This window comes from Hippichthys cyanospilos, chromosome 6 (genome assembly GCF_059441005.1).
Source record: "Hippichthys cyanospilos isolate Australia breed blue-spotted pipefish chromosome 6, RoL_Hcya_1.0, whole genome shotgun sequence".
NCBI classification, from domain to species: Eukaryota; Metazoa; Chordata; class Actinopteri; order Syngnathiformes; family Syngnathidae; genus Hippichthys; species Hippichthys cyanospilos.
In genome coordinates, this window is record NC_142374.1 from 24604534 (window position 1) to 24621447 (window position 16914).

General features: G+C 42.4%; 1 protein-coding gene across 4 annotated transcripts; it reads left to right on the plus strand.

Moving 5' to 3' along the window:
* Positions 1–895: 895 nt before the first annotated feature.
* On the plus strand, positions 896–16128 carry LOC148422955 (alpha-1,3-mannosyl-glycoprotein 4-beta-N-acetylglucosaminyltransferase C-like). Of its 4 annotated transcripts, XM_088417993.1 has the most exons (6): positions 896–2151; positions 2220–2383; positions 3725–3798; positions 13897–14042; positions 14472–14619; positions 14840–16128. In XM_088417993.1, the coding sequence occupies exons 4-6, from the start codon at positions 13920–13922 to the stop codon at positions 16003–16005; spliced, it is 1437 nt and encodes a 478-aa protein (XP_088274119.1). In that variant the 5' UTR covers positions 896–2151; positions 2220–2383; positions 3725–3798; positions 13897–13919; the 3' UTR covers positions 16006–16128. The 4 variants fall into 4 exon arrangements, with proteins under 4 accessions (XP_088274119.1, XP_088274118.1, XP_088274121.1 ...); XM_088417992.1 differs by lacking the exons at positions 896–2151; positions 2220–2383; positions 3725–3798 and adding an exon at positions 8812–9572; XM_088417995.1 differs by lacking the exons at positions 896–2151; positions 2220–2383; positions 3725–3798 and adding an exon at positions 11276–12754.
* Positions 16129–16914: the final 786 nt, after the last annotated feature.

Genomic DNA, 16914 nt, shown 5'->3' on the forward strand with positions numbered 1-16914 from the left:
TTTTTTTTTTTTTTCCCCACACACTCAAGGAGAATCAAACGGGAGAATTCAAGCAAACGCCATGTGGAGCGTCCCCCAAAAAATCTCAAGTTTTCTCCACATCACCAGGCTTAGAGTAATAAGTATTTGAAGCAAAGATAGACTTATTTAAATCCTCGTTAGTTGAACCCATAGCAACAAACAGAGTGATAAATCAGCATTTCCTGCGGCGTGTCCATGTCAAAACACAAAGTAGCTCACGCGCCGTATGTTGCGTTTCCGTCGGCTCCTTTCACATTCTGCATCGCTGACGCTTATTCTTCTTGTCACCAGCCCGACGCGGAGCAGCTTGTGTTTGGCTTGGCGTGGACTTTTTCTCCTTCTAATCAGCGCTATGGGCTTGCTGCTGTCTATCACCTGTCATGCTTACACAAAAGTGGCTCTGCTAGGAAAACAGGATGATACAAAGTGCTGTCTTTTTCTTTTTTTAAAGCAATTTTCCGCACTTTGGTTTCTTCTCCATTACCGTATTTTCCACGCTATAGAGCGCACCTAAAAGCCTTCAACAGAACAATATATAGCTTGTTTTAGCATGTAGGTTTTGGGTTGCAAATCGTTTCGAAAAAGGGCTTTTATTATTTCATAGAATCATAATGATATATTTTGAAACCCTTGATTGGTCAGCATTGATCTAAACCATCTTTTGATGTAATCCAGTGGTATTTTTTTTCAGATGTTACTTTCCACAAATCATCTTGATTGTTCATTTCTGATTGAAAAGTTTGACATTTCCTTTGGCACAGCGCCATCTAGTGGATGCATAACACTACTGTAGCTTCTCTTCGATGTGAGTTTTAATGTGGTGCGCCTTATAGATGAACACTTTTAAAATAGGCCATTCATCGAAGGTGCGCCTTATAATCCGGCGCGCCTTATAGCGCGGAAAATCTGCTATATGTTTTCAAAAGGGGTGTGGTTTTACTTTTGTTATGGCGTCCGGTAGAAGACTGGTAAACATGGTCCACCTCACATGCGGAGGTGGTGGGTTAGATTCTAATTCCGGGCTTCCCGTGTGGAGTTTGCGTGTTCTCCCCGTGCCTGTGTGGATTTTCTCCCAAAACACGCAAACATTCAAATTGTCCTCAGGTGTGTTTGTGAGTGTGTTGCTGTTTGTATGCCCTGCGATTGGCTGGCAACCAGTTCGGGGTGTATCTCGCATGCTGCCCACGCAGGCAAGGGGACAAAATGAGAATCCACGCAAGAAGGCCGAAGCCAAAATCAATCAGTCGATCAATCAATCGATCACTGTGAGGCCGACTTGCTAACCACCGTGCCCCACTAGTTTTAATCTACAATGTTAAATTCCTTTCTACTTTAAAATCAGAGATGTCCAGCTCTCCATTTTGGAAATTGGGCCCAATCGTGTCATTTTTCACATGATCGGAATCGAGGGGGAAACTGTCTGGGAGACTTCATTTTATTGATTTTTTTTTAACTAGAAAAGTACACAGACATTACCCAAAATATTGAAATATATTTACTCTATGCAACATAGCCGGAATCTTAATGAGCGAGGGAACACTTCCGGAAACGCTTGCTTTAACCACTGCACCATACAACAAAAAACCTCAAAATCCATTTGGGGAACCAGCATGCCAATTTGTTTATTTGTTCATTTTATTTTTTTTAATCTGTATTCATTATGAATATTTTTTTTAACAAACATTTCTTCCACTAAAACGGTTTTGCAGATTTTCTTTTTTGGTCCGTATCGCCCGGCCCTTGGAGAAAGTAAGTGATCCGTTGTGAATTGTAAGAAGGTTGAGGTGCAAGATGGAGGGAGGTGTCATGCTAAGTCATTGTGGATGCACAGCTGCTGCGTGATGCAACACACACACACACACACACACACACTCATAGACAGCAGGAGACGAGCCAGTGAGGCATTTGGTGCAGACACACTGTGTTTGTGACACCTTGTGGTGGAGGAGAGAGAGCCCGCCCGCCCGCCCGCCCGCGCGAGCGAGCGAGCGAGGGAGGATGCGAGCCCGCGATGAAGAGAGGGAGGAGGATGATTAGGACGAGCAGATGTAGCGGCGTCGCAGCCCGAGAGGCCAGCTTGACTTTCTCCTCCTCTTCCTTCCTCTCGGCCGGTCACGGACATGTTTGCAGGTAAGATCGACCTTTTTTGGTATTTCCTCTTCCTCCAACTTCTGTCAGACTTGATGGGACTTTTTCAGGCTCCGCGTCGGCAGAGGGGAAGAGATAATCGCGCCGCGCACGGCTCCGGCGTTCCCGGCGGGAGACGGCATGCCGCCGCAGCATCAGGACCGCCCGACAGCATCTTGATTGACGGCCCGGCATCATCGCGCGGCTTTTGTCATCGCGCGTTGCGGGAATTGCTGTGAGTTACTGCCGGTTTTGGCTGCATCTTCTCATTTACTCGTCGGGCGTGCTTTGACGGTTGCTAGCAGGAGTGGGAGGGGCTAAGTCTGAACTTTTTAACTCGCGTTAAGTCTCAATTCAATTTGAATGAAGTCGATGAAATCAGGACTTCAGGGGCGGAGCTATGTGGCGGCCGTGGCACTCTCTGGACATGTGGGAGAACATCTTCATTGATGCCATTTTCACGATATCATTTGAACTCATTTACAATCGTTCCGAATGCAACGTCTAGAAGGATCACTCCATTTAATCAGTGGTTCTCAATAGGGATTTTTTTTATTCTACAGTACTTTAAATCAGAGCGATATAAGTACTTTGAAACTCTTGAGAAATCACCAACACTGATACCAAGTACAGATACTGGTGATGGCCAAACGAAGCTTCACAAAGCACTTTTTTTGGCAACTCTTGTCGTGAGGGCCATTTGAAGCTTCATGAAGCATTTGTGATTTTTTTGACATCCCTAGATGGCGCTATTGATCTCAGAAGAAATGTATTGAACGCCAAGCGAAGCTTCACGAAGCACTCGGGAATTTTTCGGTTACTCTAGACGGCTTTCTTGATTTCAGCTGGCCAAATGAAGCTTCACAAAGCACTTGGGGTATTTTTTGACAACTCTAGATGGTTCTCTTAATTTCAGCAGGAATGCAGTGATGGCCAAGTGAAGCTTCCCGAAGCACTTGTGATATTTTTAGATTTATCTAGATGACTCTCTTGATTTTACCACATACACAAAACAACAACCTCCCCCCCCCAAAAAAAACACCAATGACAGACAATTTTAACCAAAAACAAACCTATTCCAAAAATAGCATTTTTGATCAGACATCATGGATGAAGCTACTCTACGTGGTGGCAACCCCGGATCACTCTGTGGCCATTGAAGAAATGTTTCACTAATCCGTATAAAACTTTGCAAAATAAAATCATACAAACCCGTGGAAAAAAAATGTCACTGCAACAAAACTTTACAATATTGAGTATTGACTAGTTGCGTAGGTTTCATGTTCCAATTAATTTGTTCTCTGTTTGAAAAGGATACTTCACTCTTCCTGTCATCAACATCCAACATAGTGTATACGCATGTGCAGAAACGGGTATTAAATTGGGTTTAAATTGCATTAAAAGCAGCATTGAATATACTGTATGATGCCTTGTTCAAATAGCCCCTGAAGTGCCTTCAAGTACCCCCATTTGCCAAGCGCTCTATTAAAGAACCCTTGATCCTGACAGATAATATTTCTCAAAATATTCATTTAACTGAAGGTTGCTGTTTTTTGTTTGTTTTTTTTTTCCTCAGGTTTGTCCTCGCTTCCGACCGAAGGAGCCATGCCGACCGGCGCAAAGAAGCGTTCCCGCGCCACCGGCCAACAGGTAAGACATTGAAATGATACGGACGAAAAAGTGGTGGGGAATGCTCCGGCTCACCCGCGACCTTGAACAAAATAAGCGGCATGAAAATGGATGGCCGAATGGATAATTTCCCACGGCACGCGGAGTAATGTGCGCGCTACGGCGCCCACGTCAGCATCTTCTCCGAGCAATCGCCTAAGTGCTGCTAAGCACAAGCTAACGCTCTCAGCTAACGCTAATCTGCCCATTCGACAAAACTCTCGATTCCCTTTCGCTCGTGACGTGATAGTCATTATTTTATTGTTACACCTGAGTTTATCTTCTCCGTTATTTGCAATTCATTTAAGACACGAAATTGCACCCTATTATAAAACGTAAATCTGAAAACGTTCTAGGAGAGCGGGCTAATAAATGAGTGAAATTTTTCTGACTCCAGCTCGAGATGGCTATTTGCCATGTCATCGGGTTCTTTTGAACTCATTCGCTGCCATTGACGACCGTAGACGTTAACGTTTGTTTTACTTTGACACATTTAGGTCAAACATCTAAAAAAAAAAAAAAATACACTTCTCACCACAGCAGAATAAAATAGATGACATAGATTTTTTGTAAAAAAATTTGTTGTGGTTTATAATCACATGCGGCTTACAGTCCACTTTGAGTGTACGTGTGTGTGCATTGCATGTATATAAAATATATGCGTGTGTGTGATATATCTATCTATCTATCTATCTATCTATCTATCTATCTATCTATCTATCTATCTATCTATCTATCTATCTATCTATCATATGTCTGTCATGTATATGTATTTTTAGCCATTTTAGGCTTGATTCATTTTCTACAAATGCTATATTAACCAGAGTACCATTTTTAGAGAAGAGGGGTACATAGAACATTTTTGTGGGAAAAAAAAAAAAAGTCTTCCCCTGTAATGTATTTATTTTGCCCCGCGACTCGATTACTGCGAGCGCGACCTCAAGTTTCTCTTGTAAAAGCCTTTATGAAGCCAATAGGGTTCCTGTCGGTGCGCTCAATATCCGAAACGGCTCGGGAAAATCAATGGGGTCCCTGTTTGAAGGCCTTTTACGGCCGCCGATAAGTCAAAGCCCTTTCCCAGCAGACGATAGTTAGCCGGCTTTAATTGCGGCGCGGGGGTGGCGGGGAAGGCCAGCGGGTGTCCCGGCAGGCTTCATTATCCCGGCCGAAGGCGGGAAAGCGCGGCGCGGGCGGGAGGATGAAAGAGCGCCGGAGAGATATTACCTGATCAAAAGAGGAAGGTGCTGCCAGGCGGAGCTGATAAGCTTTCGCTCGTCGCCCCAAATACACCTCGGAATTCTTACGCCAAACGCTGCATAAACTCCACATAGTAGCGCGCTGGCTATTTTTAGACGTCGGGCCGTTCAAGGGGGGCTTTTTCAGGCCGTGCCGCGACGTCGTTGCGGCCCTATCGACCCTATCTTCAGCTTCCCGCCGAAAAATCATTCATTGGCGTCGTACGTTTGCGGAGAAAAGAAAGGAAGAATCAATTGAATTTTTGTAACTCAGGTTTGGAATCAAGGGGTGGAATTTTCGGAATTTTTGCCGAATAGCGTTCTTTGTTTGAACGTTATCAACTGATCTAGTCTCTCTTAAAACTTCATCAAATAAACAGCAAGCATATCGTCACTGCAGTGATGGGGAAAATGAAGCTTCGCGAGGCTTCATTTGGCCATTACAACATTCTTGCTGAAAACAAGCGTGCCAGCCAGACGTGTCAGAAAATATCACAAATTCCTTATGAAGCTGCAAATGGCCATCACTACTTCCTGTTGACCTCAAGAGTGCCATCTCGAAGTGTCAATAAATATCACAAATGCTTCACGATGCTTCAGTACGCCATCACCTCTTTCTGCCGAAATCAAGAGTGCCGTCTCGAGCTGTCAAAAATATCACAAATGCTTCATGAAGCTTCAATTGGCCATCGCTACTTTCTGTTGAAATCAAGAGAACCGTCCAGAGTTGTCAAAAAATATCATAAGCGTTTCACGAAGCTTCACTCCGCGCTTGGCAAGAATGATTGCTGAAATCAAGAGTGCACTGTAGAGAAGTAAAAAAAAAAAAAAAAAAAATCAAAGTGCTTCATGTGGCTTCATCTGTCCAGCACTATTTTCCCTCTGACGTTGAACGTTCACTTGCCTCTCTTTTAATTTCAAACAACAACAAACGGAGCAAATCAAGCCAACTAAAAATGTAAAGAAATCATTTTCAACTCATGGCCTATTGGACGCCATTTTTCTTGGCGCCCTTAGTCTCATCTCGGATAAAGTTATCTTCATTCATCGCTGTGTAGTTTGCGCACTTTTCAGTTGAAACCACGGTCATTTTGAAAATGAAATTGTGTGTGTGTGTGTGTGTGTGTGTGTGTGTGTGTGTGTGTGTGAGAGGGAGAGAAGCATTTATCCCATCAGCGGCATGTCACGTTGTAATCTTCTTATAACGCGCAGCGGGAGAAAAAAAAAAGCCGCTTTTGATTCGCATTTGGCAGTTCTAATCTTGTCCCCCCCCAAAATCCCCTCACGGATAATTTTTGTCAAGAATATTCAACTGCAAATATGAACATTTCACGCACGTAATCATGACGGTATTCAACGTGTACTCGTAAGCGCTCATCATTTCAATTGTTAAGCATGTTTTTTTTTGTTTTTGTTTTTGTTTTTTTTTGCTGTGTTTCCTGTTTTTATCCAAGGATCAGCAAGATCTAAGGCTGTGGAATTATTATTTTTAATAATCTGCTTGAATAATCCGATTCGGATGTGCGGGTACATAAATGTGGACCTGTTTAATTTAAATTTAAAATGTTATTTTTTGTTCATTTTATTTATCTTTTTATTAGGATGTACTACTTTTTATTTTTATTTATTAATACAGTATATGATTGGCATTTGTTCCATTTTTTATCTCAGTTAAAATGTTTTAATTAAATTTTTTGCCACTGTAATCATTTTTTATTACTATTTGTCTTTACTTTTATCCTAATATAAGTTTATGTATTTTTTTATTTTATTTATTATTTTATCTGTATGTATAACTTTTTATTTTTAGTCTTTCTTTTTTGGTTTAATTTTTATTTTTTGCCATCTAATGGTGTTCACGAATCATTAATTATTATTATAGTTTTATTACCAATATTTACTTTTATTCTAATTTAAATTTTTTATATATTTTCTTGGTCCTTGTATTAGTTTGTATTACTTTTAATTGTATTTATTATTATACAATTAGCATTTCTTTTTATTTAATTTCAGTTTCATTTTTTTTTGCCATCCAACAGTGTTCACTAATTATTAATTATCATTTTTATTGCTAATAATTTTATTCTAATTTAAATGTATTTAACTTTTATGATTTATTTATTTTATTTATCCTCTTATTAGTATGTATTACTTTTTATTTTTATTTATTATTCTGTAATTGCCATTTATTTATTTATTTATTTTGGTTTAATTTTTGTATTCCATCGTTTTTGCCTTCAAAAATAAGTACTTGAGTTCATATTTTTCCTTGCATCAACCCCCCCCGAATTTATTTTACATATTCCGATAGCTCGCCTGATTAGGAAGCCTTATCAAAGCATGTGAAAGATGCTCAAGGTTGCGGAGTCGTTACCAAGCGAGGGTGTCATCCCCAAATGTGAGCGAGATGGAAAGCTGTTGCGGCACGGGGCTTGTCGCCATGGAGACCAACATCTTCCCTCGCATCTTATTCTCACTTTTCCCGGTGCAAAGCTCCCAAAGCAGCAATCGCTCTTTTTTTTTTTTTTTTTTTTGAAACTACTGTCTGCTTCCCCTCCACACATGACACGTCACGTATTTCCCTCTCGGACCCCCACCGGTACCCCCTCTTCCTCCCATTATGGTCCACGCGTCCTCAATGACAAAGAGGCCAATGTCACTTTGACACGGAGCCACCTCGCCCGCACTCGCGGATGATTGGCGCGTCCCAGGTGATATCATCCCGCCGCCGTGATGGGCCATAAAGCAGCTCTCGTAAAATCAAATATCTTTATTGTAGTCTCCCCGCCAGACAAAGAGGCTCCTCCTCCGTCTCCTGAATTATTCATGAGGGACGGCGGGCGTCCGTCAACTCCTTTTCATTTTGCAAGGCGACGCTCTCAATTAGGAGCGAAATGAATAACCGGAGGCCCTGAAAAAAACACGCTTGGCTTGTTTAGCCATTTGCCGCGGTAAAAAAGTTCGTTAATTTGATGTTTTTGTCGAGAATTAATTGGATAATCGGGTAGCGACGGACGCTACGACTGGGTAGTCATTAAGTTGTTTTTTTTTTAGTTAGGTTGTGTTTGTTCATTAAAATACTCACATAGTCGCCGGGCCAAAAAGTCGTCACTTCCACTTAGTTCATTAGCTAGCTACTTAGTTATCTCACGACAAGCTGGTTATTTCGATTTTAGATTAGTTATTTAGTTTGTTATTAATTAAGCTGTGTGTTTGCTTATTTGTGTGTGTGTTTGTTTTCAAAATGGTTACTTAGTGAGGGAACTACTACGCCAAAGAAGCTACATTTAATTATATTTTTTTAGCTCATCGCTTAAGCTAGCTCACTAGTAGCTGTTAATTGGAGTTTTTTTCAAAAATGAATGAAGGAATTATGTCAATTTTCAAAAGAATTACTACTTAGTTCATTAGCTAACCACTTAGCTAGCAAGCTACTAACTAGTTCGCTATTTATTTCGGGACACTCTGAAGAAGGCGAAAGAAAAAAATACGGAAACGTGTCAAGTTAGAATCTCTAGGAAATTTTGAGATTTTAAAGTTTTTCACTTTTGAATTTTAACGTTTTTAAGTCTTACTACTGTCCGATAAAGAAGAAAACAACAACGGATAGTTAGTTATTTAGATTTATTAGATTTATACCTAGTTCATTAGCTAACCACTTAGCTAGCTTGCTACTAACTAGTTTATGATTAAGACTTGTTGTTAGATGTTGTTACTAGTTATTCATTTGGTTGGTTATTTGTTTTACTTGTGTGTTTATTTTTTGCTATAGTTAGCAAAGAAATTATGACAATTTCCAAAAGAATGACTTCTTAGTTTATTAGCTAACCACTCCGCTAGCTCTCTACTAGCCAGATAGTTGTTTAGATTTGTTGTTAGAGGTTGTTGCGAGTTATTCGTTTAGTTGCTTATTTAATTTGGTTTCCAATAGTCGGCGAAGGAATTACGCCAATTTCAAAAAGAAACTATTACTACTTTCATTAGCAAGCCAGTCTGCTAGCTCGTTACGCGCTAGCCAGCTAGCTAAGTGGCTAACTTGTAATCCAAAAAGCAGTCGATCGTAGTAAATTGAGAATTGACTTTCTGCCAAAATGACACCCCGAATTTGAGGTCATTGTGTTTTTAGGCGGGGTCCATTTTCGGTTCCCTGTTTGGCCATCACAGCGCAAGCGCAGCGTGGCGTAGCGTCGCATGCATTTTTGAAGAGACACGGTCCCTCCTGCATCAGCGGGACCAAAGTCATTGCTGGAAGGGGAGAAACTAACCAAGCGCGCGCGCCCCTCTCCTCCGCCACCTTTTGATGAATAAGTAAACACGTACAAGCCGGCGCTCGCTTTAAAAGTCTCCGAGTGGGAGGACCGACGACCGGCTGTTTACTCCTTGATGATTGCGCTCGCACACGCACACAAACGCGCACACGCGTATACGCACGCACGTGTTGCTCGGAGAGGCTGCGTCAGCGCTCGCACATCTTTGCATTTCAAAAACGGCGCATGTTGATGCCAAATGCGGCCGGGAAAAGTGAGCTGGATTACTTTCGAAATGTCACGTATTAGGATAAGTATGGCCTGCTTGCTTTTCACGTTCCGCTCCGCTGAGCGTTTCACTCATCCTGTAATATTTGTTGGATTCGTTTGTCGAAATTTCGGCGCGCCGAGAAGCCTTGAATTTTCTCCAAAGCTGACATCATCCGGTTTTCTTTTTTGGATGGACAAAAAAAATGGAGTATCTTCATCACCGTGTAAATTCTCCCATTTTTACCTCTGTATTTCAGATATAAACGTATTTTTTTAAAATAAAAAATGTTGTCAGATCGTTTTAAATTTTTATATGCTATATACTATGCATCAATTTAGATGGGGACAAGGTGCAAAAATCAATACAAAATAAATCCAACAAAACAAATATATTTGAAGGTTTTTGGCTGCAATTTGAATTAAAAAAACGTAAGTTTAATATTAAATTTAATCATAATTATACTCTTTTCAACTCTTGATTGGTCTTGGCATTGATCTAAACAGTCTTTTAACTCATTCAATGCCATGGACGAATTTTCACGTTATTAATCCAGACATTCAATAATTCACAGATACTTAAGTATCAAATTGATATTTAAGTATCTGGAAATTATCCCTAATGTACGTAAGTATCGATTTAATCCCTAAATATCTGGGATTAAAAAAAAAACATTAATCGGACAATTGCCTACTGTTTGTATAAAAGCTAACAAAATGAAGGCGCACAATGTTTTGTAAAGGAGTCCCAATTTACAAATGAGATGCTTCATATTCCAGTTAATTTGCTCTTAATTTGAAAAGAAAACCAGCTCTTCCTGTTATGGCATTAAAAAGCCTTAAATTAGATTTGCGACACCTGCAGGAAGCTTGTGAAAATCTCACACGCTCCCTAAAGTGTCTTATGTAATAATGCTCAAAGTTTGGTCACATGAAGCAAAACGAAATATGAGTAATGCACAATAATTCACGTAGAGTCAATCAAAACTGCAGTTTTTTTTTTCCAGTGAGCAGGGTGTGCCTAATGAAGCGGCCAGCGGCAGCCGTATATACCGAGCAAGCGATTAGTAGAGTAGCATTCATCATCCGTGGATGCAAAGTCATGCAGAATTTTGATGCATTATCGTGAATTAAAATGTCCGCAAGGTGCCCCCTGAAAATCAATCAATGCAGCTGCAGGACCAAGAAGGTAAAAAAAAAATAAATAAATAAATATGGGTACGTAACATTCTCATGTTGGAGACTTTCACACATGGTCATTTGGATTTTTTTTCACATATTTTTCAAATGTTTTTGAAATGAGTAGAATGTCCAGATAGTTCAACATAAACGTTAGTATTTATGACACTTACATTTTCAATTGTGCAGCATCATGTCGAAGCGGGACAGGTTGGTGCAGATGATGCATTTTCAAACTGTTTAAATGTTTAAAAAGGTTTCTTCGAGCCCTTTCATGCACTTTAAGCAATTTTTTTTCAGATTCATAATAAGCTGTAACCTACCTTGTAAAAAGTTCACATTTGCTCAATTGTTGATTTAAATGCCTTTTTTCTTTTGTTAATATTAAAACTGACAATTTTAGGCGTTCATATACAATTTTCATAGATGATGATCTCGTTTATAGTAACTGCAGCAAGTGGGGAGCGAGGTGGGTGGGGGCGTTGCGCAAAATGCTTTCTCCTTCCCCGGCGGGGCTTTGTAAAAAATAATTGAAGAAAGAGAAATAGGAGAAAATGTTTTGGGCCAGTTAGATAAACGGCGGGGAAACTAATAACGCAGCCGCACAAGGCCAAATTTTTTGTGTGATGGTCCCGCCCCGAGGATAACAATTTCGAACACATAGTCAATCTTACAACAGCGATGAGTCATGTGGCCTTCAAGAAACTAGCTTCCTTGTTTCATTTGCAACAATTGGTCGCTCGCTACATCAAACTGATATTCGTCGCGCACAAACGGCCGTGACGAGGCGCTCGCCTCAGGTCATCCGAGCGAGCGAGGACGCCGCATTACAAGCACGGAAAAGTGGCTCGTTTGTTTTCTGACGCCTTGGTGGAAGCCGGGATACTATGAGCGAGCGAGCTAGCTAGCTAGCAAGATAGATAGCCATCCATCAACGTAGATATCAAGCACCAAATAGTTCGCTAACTAGCCTGAGGTAGTTTACTAGCAAGCGACAGACAGACAGACAGATAGATAGAGAGATAAGAAGTCAGCTAGCTAGCATAGATAGATAAGAAGTTTGCTAGCTAGCATAGTTAGATAGAAATGAAGTTAGCTAGCTAGCTAGCATAGATAGATAGATAGATAGATAGATAGATAGATAGATAGATAGATAGATAGATAAGAAGTTAGCTAGCTAGCATAGCTAGATGAAAAAATAGCTACCATAGATAGATAGATGAATGGATAAAAAGTTAGCTAGCTAGTTAGCATGGATAGCTAAGAAGTTACCTAGCTAGCTAGCATTAATAAATAAAAAGATAGCTTCCATCGATAGATAGATAACTTGCTAGCTAGCAAGTTAGACGGCTAGAGAGCTAGCCACTTGTAATATGCAAGACGATTAGTAGCACTTGGCTCCACATTTGCATCTCGGTTTTGATGTATTAAAAGGACAAAAACAAAGCTAAAGCTAATAAAAACGTTGCCACCGCACGAGCGTTTAACGTGGCTCGGTAGAAGCCGCTACGCGCGACGCTAATGAGGATGGACGCTCCTCGGCAGCGGTGGCTCTGACCCACATTATTCGGAGCGCTGCCCCGAGGCCCGCTGAGTCGGGATGGAGGAGAAGAGCCGAGCGGGACCTTTCGTTTGAATAAGAGTCTCGGAGGTGTAATTGAAGCACGATAATGTGCGCCGGTGTTTATATTCTGGCAACCGAAGTCTTTTATTTTGCCAAGTCGACCCCAAATTTGATATTTTGTGAAGGCGCGCCACAATTTTTGCATCCGTGTTTATATTCCGGTGAGCGACTTGAATTATTTGTTGTGCCCAGCATACATGCGCTCTTCCATTATGCGGCGACAGCATCTTTAGCAAGGCTTAGCATTCCGGCAGATTGACGTGGGCCTGTCCACAATGTGCCGCGCGTCCATGTTGTAGTGGAGGCTAAACGCCTTATTGATGCCTTCCCGCGGCGAGCCGACAGCCCGCAAAGTCAAAGCAAAGCCGAAGCATCAATCAGCTCACGTGAGTCGCGCTTACAACAAATGCGTCGTCCATCTTGATCAGGCAGGGGTCCTCCACGCGGGCTACCAAAAGCTGGCAGGAAACGTCTCTGAAGGGCACCTTGATCGAGGCTCCCTTCTGCACCGTTAACCCTCCCGCTGTGTTGGATTGCGAGGAACTGCAAGAATGTCCCTGGGTCACTTTGACCCAAGGCGTATTTATTCACCCGTACGTGTCCAACGTGTGTGTCATCCAAATTCAATATTTTGTTTTAACCGGTGATTTACCTTCATTTTGCAAAAGAAGCAATAATGTATCTGGGTCAATTTGACCCGAAGGTGTGTGCTTTTTTGCAAAAGTATCACTAACTATTTCTTCACCACGCACAAAGTAAAAAAAAAAGGCAACATTTAAATGTGTTACGTTCATTTCTCAAGAAAAGCAATAATGTCTCTGGGTCAATATGACCCGGAGGTGTGTGCATTTACCCAAAAGTGTCAAATTGCCTTCAATACTTAATACTTCATTTATACCCATGTATTATGTTTGTTACTCTTGAATAGTAATAACATCTTGGGTCAATTTGACCCGGTGTTATGTGTAATCATCCAAAAATGTCAGAAACCTTTTGTGCGTGTAATCTAACCAGCAAATCTTGTCAGAAAGAGTTAAAATATTCTTGAGTCATTCCAACCTAGCTTTTGCTTATTTACCCAAAAAGTTGCAAAAATATAAATAAATTCATCATGCATTCTAACATTAAAAAGTCATTTATAATGCTTATATTGATTATACACAACCCAAGCAGTAACTTACTTTCAAACGGGTCAGTTTGACCCGCAGCGTAACAGGAGGGCCTAAACACAAAAAAATGACGATTGGCATTCAGAGCCACCGGCCATCATAAAAAAAAAAAAAAAAAAAAAGAAAATGATCAACTGGCAGAAGAAGCAATGATATAAAACAAACAAGATGGCAGAGATGTGTCATAAATTCAAGTCAACAAAGGAGACTTTATTCATTCTCGGGCGTGACTTCATTTCCATATAAATGTCTTGTGGGCGAGCGCGGGATTCTGGGAAATTCTCATTTGCTGTGAGAAGAGAACAAGAAAAATACCTGAGCGCCAATGACGTGAAATTCTTGGATGCCGTTTCCATCAGTGAGAGGCGGCACGCTGAGGTTGATGTGGAAATCGGCGGACAAGATGCGCTGTCTGAGGAAGAGATCGGCGCTGCCTCTGCTGGGCTTCCTGCTCGCCTTCCTGCTGCTCTTCAATCTCTACCTGGACATGGACCCTTACGTAGTGGTCAGTAGTTTCCCGCAGTCGGCCCGGAACGTCAATCTCTCACAAGTACAGCCGCTTTTTACACGCAAACGGCCTAATCTGTTCCAATCCGTTCTTAAACCCTCTAAATGAATATTACTAAATCGTAAAAATGCATCCAAAATGGTAACCAATCCATATTAGAATTAGTGCATAATAATCAAAAGATGTCATTTATAGAAAAATTAAATGAATCATTAATTGTAGCAGTTGACAATATGGATGCAGTTCCGTTTTTTGCCTTGAGATGGTGCTGGTGTGTTGACGAGCGCAGAGCGCGACACATTTTTAGGACTTTTAATTTGTACCTTTTTATTTGACATTTCCAGTGATCCAGGAATCCTTTAAAGACGTATGAGTACGTCTTCGGTATTGAATAGCGTAATTATTCTTTTGATATTTATTTTCCAGGAGGCAGAAAAGCGGCAGCAGGGCGAGGCATCCGTGCATCCCGCTAGCTCGGCGCGCTACATCAACACCTTCCGAGACCTGTCCAACTTCTCCGGGACCATCAACGTGACGTACCGCTACCTGGCGGGATTCCCTCTGCCGCGCAAAAGTTGGTATTTCTCGCCGCGTGCCCGCGTCACTTTATAGTTGGCATTAAGGATGGGACGAGATCTCGTAAGGGGAGGTTAGAACGCGCACAACGCCAGATTCATTTTCTCTTGGTTGTTTTCGGCATTTCTTTAGGCGTCGGTGAGTATTCCAAATTTAGCAAAGATCTCGTCCAGTTCCGCCCCCGGTTGACGCCACCAGCATAAATATTTTCCTTTCAGAGTACCTGACCATCGGGCTGTCGTCGGTGAAGAGGAAGCGCGGGAACTACCTCCTGGAGACCATCAAGTCCATCTTCGAGCAGTCCAGCTACGAGGAGCTGAAGGAGATGCTGGTGGTGGTCCACCTGGCCGACTTCGACCGTCCGTGGTGCCAGAACCTGCTGGGGGAGATCAGCCGCAAGTTCTCGCACCACATCGTCGCCGGCCGCCTGCTGGTGATCCAGGCCCCCGAGGAGTACTACCCCTCGCTGGACGGCCTCAAGAGGAACTACGACGACCCCGAGGACCGGGTGCGCTTCCGCTCCAAGCAGAACGTGGACTACGCCTTCCTGCTCAACTTCTGCACCAACCTGTCCCACTTCTACATGATGCTGGAGGACGACGTGCGCTGCTCCCGCAACTTCCTGACGGCGCTCAAGAAGGTGGTGGCCTCCCGCGAGGGCTCCTACTGGGTCACGCTGGAGTTCTCCAAGCTGGGCTACATCGGCAAGCTCTACCACGCCCGCGACCTCCCCCGCCTGGCCCGCTTCCTGCTCATGTTCTACCAGGAGATGCCCTGCGACTGGCTGCTCATCCACTTCCGCGGCCTGCTGGCCCAGAAGGACGTCATCCGCTTCAAGCCCTCGCTCTTCCAGCACATGGGCTACTACTCGTCCTACAGGGGCGCCGAGAACAAGCTGAAGGACGACGACTTCGAGGAGGACGCCGCCGACATCCCCGACAACCCGCCGGCGCGCCTCTACACCAACATGGCCGTCTTCGAGAGCTACGACGCCGCCAAGGCCTACAGCGCCGGGGACGAGTACTTCTGGGGCAAGCCCCCGTCCACCGGGGACTTCTTCGTGGTGGTCTTCAACAAGTCGGCCAAGATCAGCAGGATCAGGATCGTCACCGGGTCCGACGACAGGCGCGGGGACGTCCTCCGTCGCGGCGCCGTGGAGGTGGGGCGGAGGCGGGCCCCCGGCGAGCCGGACGCCCAGTGCGCCTCTTACATCACCCTGGGGGAGTTCAGGAACGGCCACGTGGACGTCCGCGACGTGGACCGCAAGATCGCCTTCGACGTGGACTGCGTGCGCGTCGTGGTGACCGCCGGCCAGAAGGACTGGCTCATTATCAGGACCATCAGCCTATGGACCGCGCACCCCGACGGCCGCTTTGTCAAGTGACCGATCAATTCGGGACGAAAATCAAAATCCTCCTTTTGTTTTTCGACATTTTTTCCCCCCTGACGAGTGTCAAATACTCATGGTTTATACTTCATTTTCCTAATATAAAAAGAGAAATCTATTCATACGTGTTTGCTGTCTTGTGTGGAGAGTTGAATTTATTTCTTTTTAATAAAAAAAAAAAACGGCTGGTATTCAATTAGGAAATTGAGTACTAATGTAATCAATTATTTTCATAATTTTGCTAAGAATTGATTGCTTAAGTTCCGGTAATGGATTACGCAATGCTAATTTACATAAATTAATTGATTACAAAGGCTCTAACAGAATTTAGAAATAATAAATGTGATGAATATGCAGCATATATGTATATACATTAGTCCTGTCAAGCAATTTTTAACTTAATTTGAAAAATCCATAACCATAAAATCAATGTCATTTTACAACTATTTTAAGCAAACTCTATAACTGAACTTACTTGCCCGAAATCTTGGTGGTAGCGCGACGTCATAAAAGGCACATTTTTATTTTCCAAATGAGCCACTAAACGATTCGCATCATTTGAGATTAACGGAGTTTCACTCGTGAATAGGCAAATGAGTAGCGTTATGCTTACTTTGCTCCACCCTAGTGGGCATTTTAAGTCATTACAGCATATAGTATCGCCAAAGGATCTGATTTTTATAGGCAGTTTTACCTCAGTTAAAAATGTATTTAACATTAATTATGCCATGAGATTTAAAGGGAAACTAGTACATTTCAAACTGTCATTTTTTTAATTGACTTAAATGTCAACTATACACTTAAATCTGCATGAAATACCAAAGGTGAGTATACTCAAAAACGTTTGCCAAAATGATTACTCAATTGTGGTGCGTTCACATCTGCAGGAAAGTAAGAACCCAATCA